General features: G+C 35.7%; 2 protein-coding genes across 2 annotated transcripts in view; one reads left to right on the top strand and one right to left on the bottom strand.

The window, feature by feature from the left end:
* The window catches only part of ZC3H6 (zinc finger CCCH-type containing 6), a 64,857-nt gene that overhangs the window by 29,254 nt on the left and 17,729 nt on the right, over nt 1-17,874 (top strand). Inside the window, exons 3-5 of the mRNA XM_047745440.1 lie at nt 1,047-1,169; nt 12,188-12,437; nt 14,792-14,925. Coding sequence (XP_047601396.1) covers nt 1,047-1,169; nt 12,188-12,437; nt 14,792-14,925 — 507 coding nt within the window. The remainder of the gene's footprint in view (nt 1-1,046; nt 1,170-12,187; nt 12,438-14,791; nt 14,926-17,874) is intronic.
* LOC125108946 (heterogeneous nuclear ribonucleoprotein A1-like) lies at nt 4,650-5,667 on the bottom strand. Its single transcript, XM_047745441.1, has one exon. It carries the CDS (start codon nt 5,610-5,612, stop codon nt 4,650-4,652), a length of 963 nt encoding a protein of 320 aa, XP_047601397.1. The 5' UTR covers nt 5,613-5,667.

Raw genomic sequence — 17,874 nt, forward strand, 5'->3', positions numbered from 1 at the left:
CTCCGTCTCATGACCTAAGAAATCGTAATGCAAGAGGAAACCAAGAGTTGGTTGCCCAACCCATTTTTTAAAATTATTATTACTATTTTTTGTATCTCTACACCCAATGTGAGGCTTGAACTCATGATTTGGAGATTGAGTTGCGTACTCCACCAACTGAGCTAACCAGGTGCTCCTCATTTGAGGCAGTTTAGACTTTCACTAATACTCTCCTGAAAGTCCTTCCAGTTTCTATCCACTGCCTATTTCCAAGATCCCTCCTACTTTTTAGATATTTCTTAAGGAAAAACAACATTTCCAGACACCAAAATCTTATTAGTTAACTGTTGCTGCACAGCCTTACCCCAAACTTAGAAACTTAAAAGAATAGAAATTTATTTCCCAGTTTCTGTGGGTCAGGAATCTGGGTGCAGCTTTAACCAGGTGCTTCTGGCTCAGCTTTTCCCATGGGGTTGCAGTCATCTCAAGGCTTGACTAAGGCAGGGTCCTTTTCCATGCTCACTCCCATGGCTCTTGGCAGGTCTCAGCTCCTCACCGTGTGGACCTCTCTACAGACTGCGTCAATGTCCTCATTATGTTATCTGGCTTCCCCCAAAGCAGGTGGACCATGAGTGAGAGAGAACAAGAGAAAGCACCCAAGATGAAAGCTCTAGTCTCTTTTATAACCTAATCTCAGAAGTGATATACCATATCTATACCTACTCTATTTACTAGCTATTTTTAATGTAGTCCAACTGCTAATTTCAGGTTAATAATTACTCTACTTTTTTTGATATATATTTTTTAAATTCAGTTGAGAGAGACAGAGACAATGAGAGAACAGGAGCAGAGAGAAGAGGGAGAAGGATTATGACCTGAGCCAAAGGCAGCCGCTTAACTGACTGAGCCACCCTGGTGCCCTTGGAACAAGGATTTTTGGGTTAATACTTCAGAACCTACTAGAGGATAATATGGTTGGCATTTCTGGCTGAAACAAGCCTATCTAGTTACTAGTTAAATTTTTTCCCTTTTGCAAATATAACTATTTGTTTTTTCCTTTCTTTTAGCATAATTCTCCATCTAGTGATGATAGTTCAGACTACAGCCTTGATTCAGATGTTGAACATACAGAAAGTTCCCACAAAAAAAGAGCTGGTTTCTACAGGGATTATGACATTCCATTTTCTCAGGTATTGCCTTTTTAAAAAAATTGTGATCAAATATACATACCATTTTAACCATTTTTTAACATACAGTTCACTAAGTGTATTCACAATGTTGTGTAACTGTCACCATCTTTCTCTCTCTCATCATTTCATCATCCTATATAGAAGCTATGTACCCATTAAATGATAACACCTCACTTCCCCCTCCTGACCAGCCCCTGGTTACCACTATTCTACTTTGTCTCTATGAATTTGCCTACTCTATAGTCGTATAGGTGGGATAATACTGTATTTGTCTTTTTCTGTCTGGCTTATTTCATTTAGCATGATTTTTTGAAGGTTCATCTAACATGTATCAGAATTTCATTCCTTTTTAAGGCTAGATAATATTCCATTGTATATATGCCATATTTTGTGTGTTCCTCTGTTGTTGGACAGTTGGACTGCTTCCACCCTTTGGCTGTTGTGAATAATGCTGCTTTATGAACATGGGTGGATGATATTTCTTCGAGACCCTGCTTTCAGTGCCTTGGAACAAATACCTAAGAGTGGAATTGCTGGATCATATAGTAATTCTGTGTTTAATTTTCTGAGGAACCACCAAAATGTTTCTCATAACAGCTGTACCATTTTCATTCCCACCACCAGAATACATGAGGTTTTCCAGTTTCTCCACATCCTTGCCAAACTTGTTATTTTCTGGGTGGTTGTTGTTTTTGTTTTTATTTTTGCTTTGTGTTGCTTTGGGTTTTATTTTATTTTATTTTAATTTTTTTTTTATAATGGTCTTCCTAATGTGTGTGAAATGACCTCTCGTGATTTTGAGGTATTGCCTTTTTTTTTTTTTAAGATTTTATTTATTTATTTATTTGAGAGAGAGTGAGAGAGCATGAGCAGGGGTGAAAGGTAGAAGGAGAAACAGACTCCCCACTGAGCAGGGAGCCCAACTCAGCACTGATCCCAGGACCCTGGGATCATGACCTGAGCTGAAGGCAAACACTTAACCGACTGAGCAACCCATGCGCCCCTGAGGTATTGCCTTTTAAGGGGAAAAATAAAATTTTCAGTTTTATTCTTTGCCTTCTGATATTTTGAAAAAATGTTTTATATTTTTCAATATAGAAAAAGAAACATGCAGATGGATGCTATAAATTTTAAATCTTTGGAAATCATACATAATATATTAGATTGCTAGGGCTACCATAACAAAATACTACAGACTAGTGGTTTAAACAACAAAGTTTATTTTCTAGTACTCTGGAGGATAGAAGTGCCAGATCAAGATTCTAGCAGGGATGGTGTCCTCTGAGGACCATAAGGGAAAGATCTGTTAGCCCTTTCTCCCTGGCTTGTAGATGGCAACTATCTTTCTCCTTTGTCCTTAAATGGTCATTCTGCTGTGCATGCACACCCTTAGGGTCTCTGTGTGTCAAATTTCCTCTTATAAGGACATGAGTCAGGTTGGATCAGGGCCCACTCTAGCAACCTCATTTTAATTTAATCACCTCTTTAAAGGCCCTATCTCCAAATACAGCCACATTCTGAGGTATGGAGGGGTTAGGGCTTTCACATGAATTTTGTGACATCTATCTCTTTAAGTGCAAAAATTGTTTGAAATGTTTTAAATAGAAAAGAAAAGAACATGATATACTTTATATCTTTGTCAGGCATGTTGTCCTGTATGAACAGTCTTCAATATAAATAGTATTTTGTGCTAGAAAAATCATGATGCTCTCAGGAACACTGGGGAGTATTCAGATCAATGTTCACTTATCTGAAAAACCACAGATTTTCTGAGTTCTGATTTCTGCCAATCTGTCAATATGCTTGTCTACAGAGTTCTATTCTTTTTCCTAATTTGGTGTTCCTAATCTCTTGTGAGCTTAGAAAACAAAATACTGTGTGTATTAGAGTTCTTTCATTGCCTTCTGTTTCTCTATTCCCTTCTTTATAGTTGAGGTTGCTCAGTAAGTATTTATTGAATAAATGATATTTATTTTAATATCTTAAAATTTGAAAAGAATTCTACTCTAATAATTTTATCGAGTTAGGTGAATGGATCTGTATATTCAGTGTCTGCTGATTCTGGAGTAAATGGAGCTTCCATTTCTCAGAACAGTGTAACAGTCATTAGAATTATTTTTATCACTAATGACAAAATTTTTAAGTATATCAAACACTGATTTGATACCTAAATTTCATCATTTGCAGGTAGAATTATTTTTTTAGAAATCATCAGAAGTTGTTTAGAGACTAGTCCAAACAATGAAAAATGCTCAGAATGATTGTTACTGTTTCAGATAGCAAAGCATTTGAAAGTATCAAATAGTGAGATTTATAAGCTCTTGATTCATAAACTGTCACTAAAAATTATTCCAGAAAAGGAAGTATAGAATATTTTAATACAGTGGCACAAGTATTTTAATAAATATATAGCTTTCTATGGGGGCTACTCTGGAGGATAAAGTCAATTTGTATGTATAAACAACATTACATTTGTTTTAACTGACTCGTATTTCCTCAAACATTATAGTTATTTATTGTCATTATATTATTATATATCCCTACAAATACAGTGTGATTATTTTTGTTTCAAAAATTCAGCTAAAGAAACCAAGAAAAAAAAGATGATATTTTATGTTTATCCACATTTCACTTCCAGTGCTCTTTGTTCCTTTGAATTTCAATCTGGTATCAATTTTTTTAAATGTAAAAACTTAGTCTTTATTTAGCATTGTTTGTGGTGCAGTTTCACTATCAATAAAATCTCTTAGCTTTTTTTTTTTGAATATTAAATCGTTTATTGATTACACATGATAATGGATGATACACAAGCTTTTTAATCCCATCTATAATTTTATCTGATACCATAATTCAATTTAGATATATTGCATAGGATGTGCCAGCAATCATATTAATAACCAAATAAACTCCAGGACTTTGCTTGGGTGACCTTTTAATGGTGAACTCCAGGTCACAACACATTAACTGTCAGTTCAACTACACCAAGGTTTGTGGAGACAATGGCTTCTGTGCCCAAGCAAGGTTGCAAATAAATTTCGAATGGAACCTGGCATCACCCTGAAGGAATTCTAACTTCACACTGTTGGGGTAGTATACCAAGATGGCTTCAGAGTAGACTAACTTTACACAGCACATTTTAAAAAAAGACACATTTATTCAGCGTCATGATCAGACTATTACATTTAGCAATCAACAGCATGGGTGCAAAAAAAAAAAATCTACATTAAAACCCTTTGTTGGAATGCTTTACACTTTCCACAGAACAGAAACTAAAATAACCTGTTATACAATTAGTCACAAATACAGTCCTCGAGTTTTTTTGCCCATACACATGAGTATTGTCTAAAACATGTCTTCTTTGTAGCAGCTAGGCCCTGCCACCACTGTGCTTGGCTGAGTTCACAAATCTGTTGTAACCTGTAGCTTCCCTGTCACTTCTCTGGCTCTCCTCTCCTGCTAAGCTTTGTTTCCTGGCAGTAATTAAAACCTTCTGCCACTGCCGTAGCTGCTGCTGCTGCTGGAACCACCATAGCCACCTTGGTTTCGTGGTTTGACGAAGTATTGGCCTCCACCACCATAAGGGCCAGAGCTTCTGCCTCTAAAATTGCCTCCTTTCATGGGTCCAAAATTTGAGGATTGATTGTTGTAATTGCCAAAATCATTATAGCTTCCGCCACCTCCAAAGTTGCTTCCATCATTACCAAATCCGTTATAGCCATCCCCACTGCCACCATATCCACCACCACCTCGACTGCCACCAAAGCCACCTCGACCACTGAAGTTTCCTCCGCGACCAAAGTTGTCATTCCCACCAAAACCACCTCCACGACCACCACCAAAGTTTCCAGAACCACTTCGACCTCTTTGGCTGGATGAAGCACTAGCCATCTCTTGCTTAGAGAGCGCTTTCCTTACTTCACAGTTGTGGCCATTCACAGTATGGTATTTTTGAATGACAATCTTGTCTACAGAATCATGGTCATCAAATGTTACAAAAGCAAAACCCCTCTTTTTGCCACTGCCTCGGTCAGTCATGATCTCAATCACTTCGATTTTCCCATACTGTTCGAAATAATCTCTTAGATGATGTTCTTCAGTGTCTTCTTTAATGCCACCAACAAAAATCTTTTTCACAGTTAAGTGGGCACCAGGTCTTTGAGAATCTTCTCTTGAGACAGCCCTCTTTGGTTCCACAACTCTTCCATCCACCTTGTGTGGCCTTGCATTCATGGCTGCATCCACCTCCTCCACAGTGGCATATGTGACAAACTCAAAGCCTCTGGAGCGCTTGGTGTTTGGGTCTCTCATTACCACACAGTCCGTAAGTGTTCCCCATTGCTCAAAATGGCTCCTCAGACTCTCATCGGTTGTTTCAAAGCTCAGACTTCTGATGAAGAGCTTCCGCAGCTGTTCAGGCTCTTTGGGAGACTCTGACTTAGACATGACGGCGGTGGGAGGGGAGACTTTAACGATGCTTACTCGGCGGCGTCCACGGGCAGAAAGGAAAATCTCTTAGCTTTTAAATGTGGGGAAATTGTTTCACTGTTATTTTTAATAACTTTTAATTTTGTCATAATGACTTGTAAAAAAGTTCCAAGAATGTTTCAAAGAACTCCTGTCTATCTTTCACCCAGATTTCCAGAATGTTAACATTTTACTGCATATGCTTTGTTTTATCCTTTACCTTTCTTTTCTTTTCTTCTCATTAGAGGCTCTAATTTGCCCTTAAGCCCATCCATTAAGTTCTTAATTCCAGTGTTTGTATTTTCAAATCTAGAAATTTGATTTTTTTTTTCAAATCATCAGGGTAATTTCATAGTTCCCAGTTTGCTGCTAAAATTCTCATGTCTTTACTTGAAAATAACAAGCACAGATATTTTAAAATCCGTGTCACATGAATTTCGATATCTGGAGCCTATTTCTTTTTGTTTGTTTGTTTTTCTAAGAATTTATTTATTTATTTGACAGAGAGACAGAGAGAGAGAAAGCACAAGTAGGCTGAGTGGCAGATAGAGGGAGAGGGAGAAGCAGACTCCCTGTGCTGAGCAGGGAGCCCAGCGCAGGGCTCAATCCCAGGACCCTGGGATCATGACCTGAGCTGAAGGCAGCCGCTTAACTGAGTGAGCCACCCAGGCACCCCTGGAGTCTGTTTCTATTACTGGATGCTTTTCACTGTTCTTGTTGCTGATCTTGTCTCCTCAAACGACTGCATTTTTTGTTTGCTTTTGTATTGTATACTGAGCATTGTGTTTGCAAAATATGGTGCATTTTGTAGAAATAATTTGAGGCCTGGGATGATATTCATTTCCTCCAGAGAGGATTCTTACTTGCTGTGACAAATTTTTAGTGACCCTTACAAACTTAATTAAGAACTTCAGGGTTTGAGGGGCGCCTGGGTGGCTCAGTGGGTTAAGCCGCTGCCTTCGGCTCAGGTCATGATCTCAGAGTCCTGGGATCGAGCCCCGTATCGGGCTCTCTGCTCAGCAGGGAGCCTGCTTCCTCCTCTCTCTCTGCCTGCCTCTCTGCCTGCTTGTGATCTCTCTGTCAAATAAATAAATAAAATCTTTAAAAAAAAAAAAAAAAAAACAAAAAAAAAACCTTCAGGGTTTGAAACCCTTCTTGGCCACCCAGATGATAGGTTGGACTGTAGCCTCCGATCCACATTTTGAGATTGACCCAAAATTGGTGGATGGGGATTACAAAGGCTTCTACTTTTTCTAGACTCTGGATTTCTTCTTTTGTTCCCATAGATTAAAGGGATAGTCACGAGTACTCTCTTGAACCTTTCAGCTGATTTTTCATGTCAGACTGATGCTTTCAGAGCAAAAACTACTCCAGATGTTCATTTCTCACGATTTTCGTCTACTCCACAGATATTAATGGTCCAGTAACCCCTCACACATTTGATAGTTCTCTGATGTTTATAGTGGATCTAAAAAAATATGGTGTCTATCTTTTCTGCATTTTTTAGGAGGAGAACTGATCTGAATTTATTTAGTCTGCTAGGAGAAAGAAAGTTCAGTACCATTTCCTCCACATCTGTTTTAGAGTTGACTCACTGAGATTAGAAAATACCCTAAATACATCCTAAAAATTCTGTTTTCCTAGTTAACAAATGTCTGCTGTATACCTTCTATAATTTAGGCCAAAAATAGAATATTGTATTAACATCTAGCTTTTAAACTTGAGTTAGTGTATCTTCCCTTTTCCTCATCCTTGTTCAAAGCCTCCCATTCCCTTATTTCATGTTTACAGTGATTGTCATGGGACCAGTTTCCATTTTACAGAAAGCCAGTCTGCCTTGCAGACATTCTAACCAGGAGTATAGCCCAATAGTCAGTCAGCAAAGTAATTGGGGAAACTGTATCCTTTGGAAGAAGTTACAGACTTTTTCGTTTTTGTTATCTTCTTTCAGGAAGACTTTAAGAAATACTTGCTAGATCCTTGCTGATAGATGCATTTTGTTCATTCCAAATGATGAACATTTGAAGTATAAAGAGATAGTCTCCTAGAGACCTGGGGCTGCTCCTGGAATGTCATCCTTTTAGTGCTTCGTGGCGCACTAGCACTGCATGGGTGATGCCTAGACCCAAACATTAGAGTCTCACTGCAGAAGGAGCCCTGGGATGTAGGGAGGTTTATGCCATTAGAGGGCTATTAGGAATATTTGCAATTGGGAAAGCTGGCTAGGGGGATTAATAGAACATTTAAGGATAATTCTGTTTTGAAAAGTAAGAATGTGGAGATTATTTTTGTAAAAGCTGTGAAAAAATCAGAGAATTAAATTAATACTAAGAATTAAAAGTTTTGGGATGCCTGGGTGGCTCAGTGGGTTAAGCCTCTTGCTCAGTCTTGATCTCAGAGTCCTGAGATCGAGCCCCGCATCCAGCTCTCTGCTTGGCTGGGAGCCTGCTTCTCCCTCTCCTTCTGTCTACTGCTACCTATTTGTGCTCTCTCTCAAATAAATAAATAAAATCTTAAAAAAAAAAGTTTTGGGGGCATGTGGGTGGCTCAGTCAGTTAAACATCCAACTCTTGATCTGAACTCAGGTCTCAGTCCTCAGGATTATGAGTTTAAGCCCCCATTGGGCTCTACACTGGGCATGGAGTCTGCTAAAAAAAAAGAAGTTTTGTGGGGTATGTGGGTGTCTCAGTTGGTTAAACATCTAACTCTTGATCTCAGCTCAGGTCTCAATCCTCAGGGTTGTGAGTTCAAGCCCTCCATTGGGCTCTATGCTGGGCATGGAGCGTGCTTAAAAAAAAAAAGAATTAGAAGTTTTCATAACAAGCATCTAATCTGCAAAGAAAAATTCATACTCTTTAAAGAGTACTCTTTAGTCATAGACTATTGAAATATATCATTGAAGAATTAATAGAATCACATCAGATTATTTTGGCCTACTCAAAGTCTTTTGTGGTTCCATACAAATTTTAGGATTGTTTATTATAGTTCTGTAAAAAATGCTGTTGGTATTTTGATAGGGATTGCATTAAATCTATAGATTGCTTTGGGTAGTATAGATATTTGTTCTTCCAGTCCATGAGCATGGAATGTCTTCCATTTGTTTATGTCATCTTCAATTTCTTTTTTTTTAAAGATTTTATTTATTTATTTATTTCAGAGAGGGGTGAGAGGGGGAGAGAGAGAGAGAGAAAGTGCAAGCATGAGTCAGGGGAGAGGGGAAGCAGATTCCATGCCAAACAGAGAGCCCAATGTGGGGCTTGATCCCAGTACACTGGGATCTACCTGAGCCTAAGACAGATGCTTAACTGACTGAGCCACCCAGGCCCCCCTTATCTTCCAATTTCTTTCATCAGTGTTTTATAGTTTTCAGAGTACAGGTTTTTCACCTCTATGGTTAAGTTTATTCCTAGGTATTTTATTATTTTTGGTATAACCCTAAATAGGATTGTTTTCTTAATTTCTCTTTCTACTGCCTCATTATTAGTGTATAGAAATGAAAAAAATTTCTGTACTTTGATTTTGTAGGTTCTATGACTTTATTGAGTTCATTTATCAATTCTAGTAGTTTTTTGGTAAAGTCATTAAGGTTTTCTATATATAGTATTATGTCACCTGCAAATAGTGAAAATTTTCCTTCTTCCTTACCAATTTGGATGCCTTTTATTCTTTTCTCTTGTCTGATTGTTGTGTCTAGGACTTCTGATACTATGTTGAATAAAAGAGGTGAGAGTCGACATCCTTGTTCCTGACCTTACGGGGAAAGCTCTGTTTTTTTTTCCCCCATTGAGTATGATGTTAGCTATGGGTTTTTCATATAAGGCCTTTATTATGTTGAGATATGTTCTTTATAAACCTGCTTTGTTGAGGATTTTAATCATGAAATGGATGTTATACTTTGTTAAATGCTTTTTCTTCTTCTATTGAAATAATCATATGGCTTTTATCCTTTCTTTTATTGATATGATGTATCACATTGATTTATGAATATTGAATCACGCTTGCAGCCCAAGAATAAATCCACTTGAATGTCATGAATGATATTTTTAATGTATTGTTAGATTCAGTTTACTAATATTTTGTTGAGGATTTTTCCAAAAATGTTCATCAGAGATATTGGCCTGTAGTTCACCTTTTTGGTGGTATTTTTATCTGATTTTGGAATCAGGATAATGCTGGCCTCATAGAATGAATTTGGAAGTTTTTCTTCCTCTTCTATTTTTTGGAAAAATTTGAGAAGAACAGGTATTAACTCTTCTTTAAATGTTTGGTAGAATTCACCTGTGAAACCATCTGGGTCCTGTGCTTTTGTTTACTGGGAGTTTTTTGATTACTGAATCAATTTAATTTCTGGTAATCAGTCTGTTCAAGTTTTCTATTTCTTCCTGATCAGTTTTGGTAGGTTATGTGTTTCTAGGAATTTATCCATTTCTTCTAGGTTGTCCAGTTAGTTGGCGTATTTTTCGTAATATTCTCTTACAGTCTGTTGTGTTTCTGTGGTATTGGTTGTTATTTCTTCTCTTTTGTTTCTGATTTTGTTTATTTGAGTCCTGTGGGGTTTTTTTTTTTTTTTATGAGTTTGACTAGAGATTTAATCAGTTTTGTTGTCTTTTCACAGAACCAATTCCTGGTTCTGTTCTGTTGCATTTTTAGTTCCCTATATCATTTATTTCTTCTCTAATCTTTATTATTTCTTTCCTTCTGCTGATTTTTGGTTTTGTTATTTTTCTAACTCCTTTAGGTATAAGATGAGGTTATTGAGATTGATTGATTGATTGATTGATTCATGATTGATTTTGCTTCTTGAGTTAGACTTGTATTGCTATAAACTTCCCTCTTAAAATTGCTTTTGTTGCATCCCAAAGATTTTGGACCATTGTGTTTTCATGTTCAAGTGTCTCCATTTATTTTTTGATTTCTTCTTTGATTTCTTGGTTGACCCATTCATTGTTTAGTAGCATGTTATTTAACTTCCTATTTGCTCTCTTTCTAGATTTTTTCTTGTGATTGATTTCTAGATTTCTAGTTTACATTATGGTGGGAAAAGATGTATGGTATAACCTGTCTTTTTGAATTTTTGATATTTGTTTTGTGACTTAATACATGATCTATTCTGAAGAGTGTTCCACGTGCACTTGAAAAGAATATGTATTCTGTTTTAGGGTGGAATGTTCTGAATGTATCTGTTAAATCTACTGTGTCATAGAATCACATTTTTTAATAAAAAGAAAAGTCGGCACCATTCAACTAATTAATTAATCTTTACCTTAATCTAAGAATTATTTTTATTTTACTTTAATAGTGTTTTTATTAAAAATTTCAGAAACACTGCCTTTTGGCTACAATTATAAATCCCCTTCTGAATTTCGAAAGTCCTGGATGAGAACAGTTGATTTTTAAAAACAACAAACAAAAAAAATTTTGAAAACACTGCTTAAAATAAGTCAGATACCTAATAAAATATCTTTAAAATTTAAAATTGTTGAGCTAATTGATTTTCTTGGTATGTTTAGTTAAGTATTTTTTTCTCTATCTTATAATTACTGAAATGATCTTAATATTTCCCTGCATTTTATTAAAATCATAGTTTCATGTTGGTAATCTGCCAGCGCAGACAGTATTTTTATATTACATTTTAAATGTGCTAAGCTGAAGATGAGTCATGGTCTGGGTTTTGCTAGATCTTCAAACTTTAATTAGGTGCATTTTTTCTTCCTTTTAAAAGCATTGGACAGAAGATATGACTGAACTAATACAAATATTTTAGTGAGTACAGATAGAATTGAATACTATCATTAAATAAATTGTAGGACTAGGGGTACCTGGGTTGCTCAGTTGGTTAAGTATCTGGGTCTTAATCTCAGGGTTATGAGTTCAAGCCCCACATTAGGTTCCATGCTACTTTACAAAATAATTGGAGGACTAAAGTATATTCTAAGTTTTCATATGCCTTAGTAAAATAAATTATTAATAAAATTAATAATGTGCATTACAATAAATATTTCCTAACGAGCAATGTTTCCACTAGATGTTTTTAACTTTTAGGGAAGTCCTTGTTAGACCTCTGATATAAACATTTCTTCTTTCTAAAATTTCCACACATATTTCTGTTTATTAAGTATAATATGTTTAAATTTGTCATTTGGGACAATATTAGGAGGATATATATTTTCTTCCACTTCAAGCTATTTTACTATATTTTCCATATTTTCAAAAAGACTAAATATTTTGGAGAAGGAATTCATGTATAATGCTGTGGATTTTTAAGTATACTTTTGTGTACAAATATCGAGACCTGGGTGGAAAACAAAAAGTGAACAAAACACACTCACCAGCAAGATCTGTGAACTTTATAAATTTAATAATACCAGAGTAGCAGTTAGTTTTTTGAACTTAATTTTAAATACCATCATAGACAAGTACTAACCAAGACTCAGAACTACAACAATCTTCCCATTCTTTCTCCAAATTTCTGAGGGAAAAAAGATATCCTGTGTTACTGTCAATTCGTTTATTTAACTGAAAAGTCCTGATAATGATTGTCCATTTTCACTTAGCATGGACACTTATCAGGAAGCTACATGACATCAAAGAGGAGTCAGCATAACAAAAAATTTAAAAGTAAAGAATATGATGAGTACAGTACGTACAGCGATGACAACTTTGGTACCTACAGTCAGGAAACAGAGGAAGATTTTGCCAGTCAGCTGAAACAATACAGACAAGCTAAAGAAACCTCAGCTACTGCTTTAGGATCATCATTTTCTAAAGAACCAGGGAAAAAACAAAGAATGAAAGTTCAGCAAGGTAAGTGTGAAATTGTCAGTGTTTTTGAGCAGTTAGCTGTGGAGTAACAACTTAAATTTCTTAGTCCCTTCTCAAGATCAGTTTATTCCCGTGATTCCTGAATTTGTTTTTCTTTATTTTATAGATTTTGAGCACAAACATCTACAAATATTTCAGTCTGCATGATAACTTAATATTTGAATTAGAAAGATATGGTAATATTTTTAGAGTATATAAAAATAAAAAAAAACTTTCCCATTATATTTTTCCCCTTTCCTTGTATAATAATATCAGTATACTGGAAAAAATGGCTTACATTTTTCAGTTGTTTCTGTTACTCTAAACATTGCCTCATATTTTAGACCTGTACAGACAGAATTCTGGGTAGCTTTTCTTTTATTAGACTTGAAAAGATGATGATCATCTTTGCTGTGCAAATGTACTTATACTTAGGATTATGGATATCCTTCAAGATTGGAAATAAGAACATAAACTAAAGAAATTTCTGGAGTGATCATCACTTCATCCACTTCATCCACTATATTGAGGGACATAATCCCTGGAGAGACCAGGGCAAATTGCCAAAGAAACTATGGGTCACATAAAAGTCACATCAACCTTTTGAATTGTCCATTCAATGTCTGCTTCAAGAAAACTGGAGTAAGATGAGCCTGAGGTGAAGGAGTGAGCCCCAAACCCAATGTCACTGTACTTTCTATATTGTTGAAAAAAGGAACCAGTTATGAGTAAATGTGATTGTTTTTATGACTTTATTTTTTCTTGATTTCCTAGCAAAATTCCTTTGAAAAATATGAATCCAGGCTTTGCTGACCTAAAAAGGAAAGGAATTTGTCTGTACATATGCTATTGTAATTAGTAAGTTTGTTCCTGAAGTCTAGACATAGTGGTGTCAGGAATCATTCCACGTGGGGAATAAGGGAACATAGAGAGGTTTTGCTCATCCATTCCCACCTGGGGTTTTCCCTTCCATCTTTTCCTGTTTGTTCTGTTAAATAATTGAGTATTCTTTTATTTTTGACATTCATTTTACCCCCTCAGTTATGAAAGTAATATATGGTCAAATGCAGAAGACTTTTTCTATGTGTGGAAACAATAACCTAACCAAGATCAAAGATAAAACAAAAATAATTTGAATCCCTACACTCAGAAATAATTACTATTAATATTTTTGGTGTACATTCTTCCAGAATTTTTCTGACAATTATTTTTAACAAAAAACTATGCATACTGTTTAACTTGTTTTTTTCCCTTAACTATGAATTGAATCTCAGTCATTCTTATGTTAATGAGTAGCTTTTAATGCCAACAACATTTTATTCAATTAAACAGACATACCATAGCTTGCCTAACAGATTCTTAGGTTTGGGTGATCATAATCACTTGATATTTAAGTTGCACCCAGATTTTTTTTTTTGGCACCAAGTTTTTTCTTAACTCTGTGATTAACCCTGTATATTTATACATGTCTCAGAGAACATCGTCACAAATATTTTTCCTTAAGAATAAATTCTGAAATGCAGAATTGAGTCAAAAACTATAGCCACACATTTAAAGATTTTTGATCCACTTACCAAGTTGATTTCCAAAAAGTTGATAGGCCAATTTATAACACCCCACCAGTATGTGAAAATGCCAATTACTCAACTCCCTACCAACACTATTCTTTGAGGTAAAAATTGGTATGTTATTTTAAAATTTTTAATTTCTTTGATATCTTTTAATGAAGTAAACATTTTTCATATATTTATTTGCTGTTTGTAGGTTTAAGATCACTTAATATGTAAGAAAATGTTTGATGTGAATTTGGTAAAATGAGAAATGACTCTATATAGTAACATAACCTAACACATAATTTTTGCAATTTCAGATACTTTTAAATTTAAGCCAACTTTTTAAAAAGTAAAAGGTATAAATTTTACCTAGAAATATACATAATACTACTCAAAATTATCACTAGAAACTCAATTTGGTCAAATTAACCACTAATACCTACAATGTCTTCCTTAAGGATGAATATAAAATTTAATTCCCTTAAAAACAGAAAGCCTTGTTATTTCTTATTTCAGGAAAACTGGAAAGAACAAAACTACCTTTGACTTCTGTAGCCATGTGTATTCTTGTGCCTTGCCCTCCTTATTATTGTTAACATCCCTTAAAAAAAAAAAGGAATGAGAAGCACTACCTGGAAAGTAAAATGTAAAGATTTAATTAATTTTTTTTCATTGAATCTTGAGAGGAAAAAAAAATGCACTGTATATTATAGACTATTTAAAATATGCTGTTCCCTACAAACTAATAGATTGACAGGTATGTTGTTTTTCTATAATATTTGAAGTACATTTTAACTCTTTTAGGTATTGAACAGAGGGTTAAAAGTTTTAATGTCGGTCGTGGACGTGGTTTGCCGAAGAAAATCAAACGCAAAGACCGTGGGGGAAGAACCAATAAAGGGCCTAATATTTTTTCAGGAATGGATGACTATCAAGAGGTACTGAGAATTTATAGATAATGAGGAGAGCTATTCCATCTTTTAACCTATTTGGCTGCAAAGAAAGCATTGTGATTTTAGTGCTACTTTCCTAGTAAATGAAAAATTTCCAGCTAAGATCAAATGAGTATAAATAGATTCTAAAGAAAAGAATTAAAGGAATTGTTGTTTTAATTAGTCAAAGATGCAAATTTAGGTGACCTCAAAATAAAATTAATGTGTTTGAAAGCACCTCAAATAAAACTGGTATGTTGGAAAGCAAAAATGTGACCCTAGTAGTTCTTCATTGTACTTTACTTTGCTAGGAGTCATCCCAGATGCAAAGGGCAATAAAATGCTAATAGCTCAATATGAAGCATGGCTAATAAGAAGGGAGATACTATAGTGGTAAATTAGCTTACTAGAACTGAAAACATTGAAAGAGAAGAAAAGGCAATATAAATGGTTGGAAAGATGAACTTGTGTACCTTAAGTATAGTAAATATTGAATAAAGATATATTGAATTGAATTCTGAACATGTACATTTCAGCCTTGTTGTACAGACTCTTGGGATTAAAGTAGTCCAAATCTAGTATTCTGACACCATTCCAGCAAGACTGATTAAATTATGCAGAGCAAGAGTAGGTTATTAAAAGCTACAACCTTAAGTGAAAACAGAGGGATAGCAATATATTGTAATTTGAAAATGCCTGATTTTCTGATGTCTGGGTTTAAATAAGGGACAAAGTTTTTTTTTTTTAAGATTTTATTTATTTATTTGACACAGAGAGATCACAGATAGGCAGAGAGGCAGGCAGAGAGGGGGAGGCAGACTCCCCACCGAGCAGGGAGCCTGTGATCATGACCTGAGCCAAACGCAGACGCTTCACAACTGCACCACCCACGCGCCCCAAGGAGCAGAGATTTCTTAATATGTATTCTAAGTATACTATTTAAGGAGATGTTAATAGGTATGACCTAAAAAAAGAAGTTCAGGCCCAAATAAATTTGTGAAACCCAGCACATGCCAGTCTACTCTTGGGGATTCTAAGTTGACATTAATGTATTAAAGGCTTCTTGCAAGTTAGATATAAAAAAGCCTATTTTACTTTGTTCAATCCATTGTTTTTGTTGTATTTTTTTTAAGATTTTATTTATTTATTTATTTGACAGAGAGAGATCACAAGTAGGAAGAGAGGCAGGCAGAGAGAGGGGGAAGCAGGCTCCCTGCCGAGCAGAGATCCCAATGCGGGGCTTGATCCCAGGACCCTGAGACCATGACCTGAGCCAAAAGCAGAGGGTCAACCCACTGAGCCACACAGGCGCCCCTCAATTGTTTTTATATTGTATTTGACCCTGAACTTCCCCCAACTCCTGCCCAATCTATTAACATTGATTGAGCCACTCACTGTTCCATGGAATAGCAGCTTTGGAGACAAATTTAGAATTTCTGAGTAATTGTAACCTGCCTGTCCATCTTCCTACATTCCTCTAGAGTGTGTTGCTTTCTCTAGACCATATTAATATGAATGGTGTCTGAAAGTAAGCTTTCTCCTATATCCAATAGGTACATACTATGTTTGGAAAAAAAATTAGCTTCTAACAAAGTGTGGCTTTGAACAAGTTACTGCCTGTCTCTGAGTTTCACTTTGCTTAATCTGTAAAATGAAAGTATGGTGTTTAATTAACCCTAAGGAGACTGTCAAGTACTAACATGTTTACAAATTTGGATTACAACTAAAAAATTCTTTATCATGTTATAGAAAATCAGAAGAAATTATTTCTTTTGCACTCATTAGATTTAGAATATTTTTCCTTTAGCTCATTAAGATTAAAATGTTACCGGGGTGCCTGGGTGGCTCAGTGGGTTAAAGCCTCTGCCTTCAGCTCAGGTCATGGTCTCAGGGTCCTGGGATCGAGCCCCGCATCGGGCTCTCTGCTCAGCGAGGAGCCTGCTTTCTCCTCTCTCTGCCTGCCTCTCTGCCTACTTGTGATCTGTCAAATAAATAAATAAAATCTTTAAAAAAAAAAGATTAAAATGTTATCAACTGTGTCAGTTTATTGGCTGTCAAGAGAGATTTCTTGTTATGATTCTAGAAACAGAGTGCTAGAGCCCAAGCAAGTAGCTCATATTCAGGAGTGGTCTGGGGGAAACCTGTCCAGGGTACGGTGAACATCCTAGAGTGGCCAACATACATCCATTTCCATCTTTTCCAGGGAGTATGAGATCCTCCAAAAGCTAGATAAATTCACAGATACCTGCATGTTCACATGAACTATCTTGAAAACTCAAGGGTGGTCACAGAACAAGCAAATGTTTGATAGGTTTTAAGAACTTATTTAGTCTGTTGGCCATAAAACCTCTTAATTTTTTTTTGTATTTATAACACCTGTTACATTTTCTGTAAATACATATTATTTTGCCGGCAAATCTTTTCATTCCCTCTTCCTTATATATTTCAAAAAGATTTTTGTGCTCTTGTTTCTTATGCCAGTATAATACATCTTCTAGAGGAAGTACATTTTGAAATAACCAAGTAGATAATTTGGTTTTCCCTATCTTCGTCTTTCCTTTCTCTCCCTCTTTTTTCCCCTCCCTCTTTCTTGAATTTATTTTCTTTTTATTTATTTTATTTTATTTATTTATTTGAGAAGGAGGGAGAGAGAGAATGAGAGAGAGAGAGAGAGAGAGAGAACATGAGAAGGGGCAGGGTCAGAGGGAGAAGCAGACTCCATGCCAAGCAGGGAGCCCGATGCGGACTTGATCCCATGACTCCAGGATCATGATCTGAGCCAAGGCAGTCATTTAACCAACTGAGCCATCCAGGAGCCCTGAATTGTGTTTTCTTATAGGTAGTATAATACAGTGCAAAGAGTTCTATCTACCCTGACTGCTGACTCACCATTTGACCCTTGGCAAGTCACTAATTTCTCTAATCTTCACTTTTCACATTTGTCTAGTGAGGGTG

The sequence above is a fragment of the Lutra lutra genome, chromosome 9, assembly GCF_902655055.1.
Source record: "Lutra lutra chromosome 9, mLutLut1.2, whole genome shotgun sequence".
Lineage (NCBI taxonomy): Eukaryota > Metazoa > Chordata > Mammalia > Carnivora > Mustelidae > Lutra > Lutra lutra.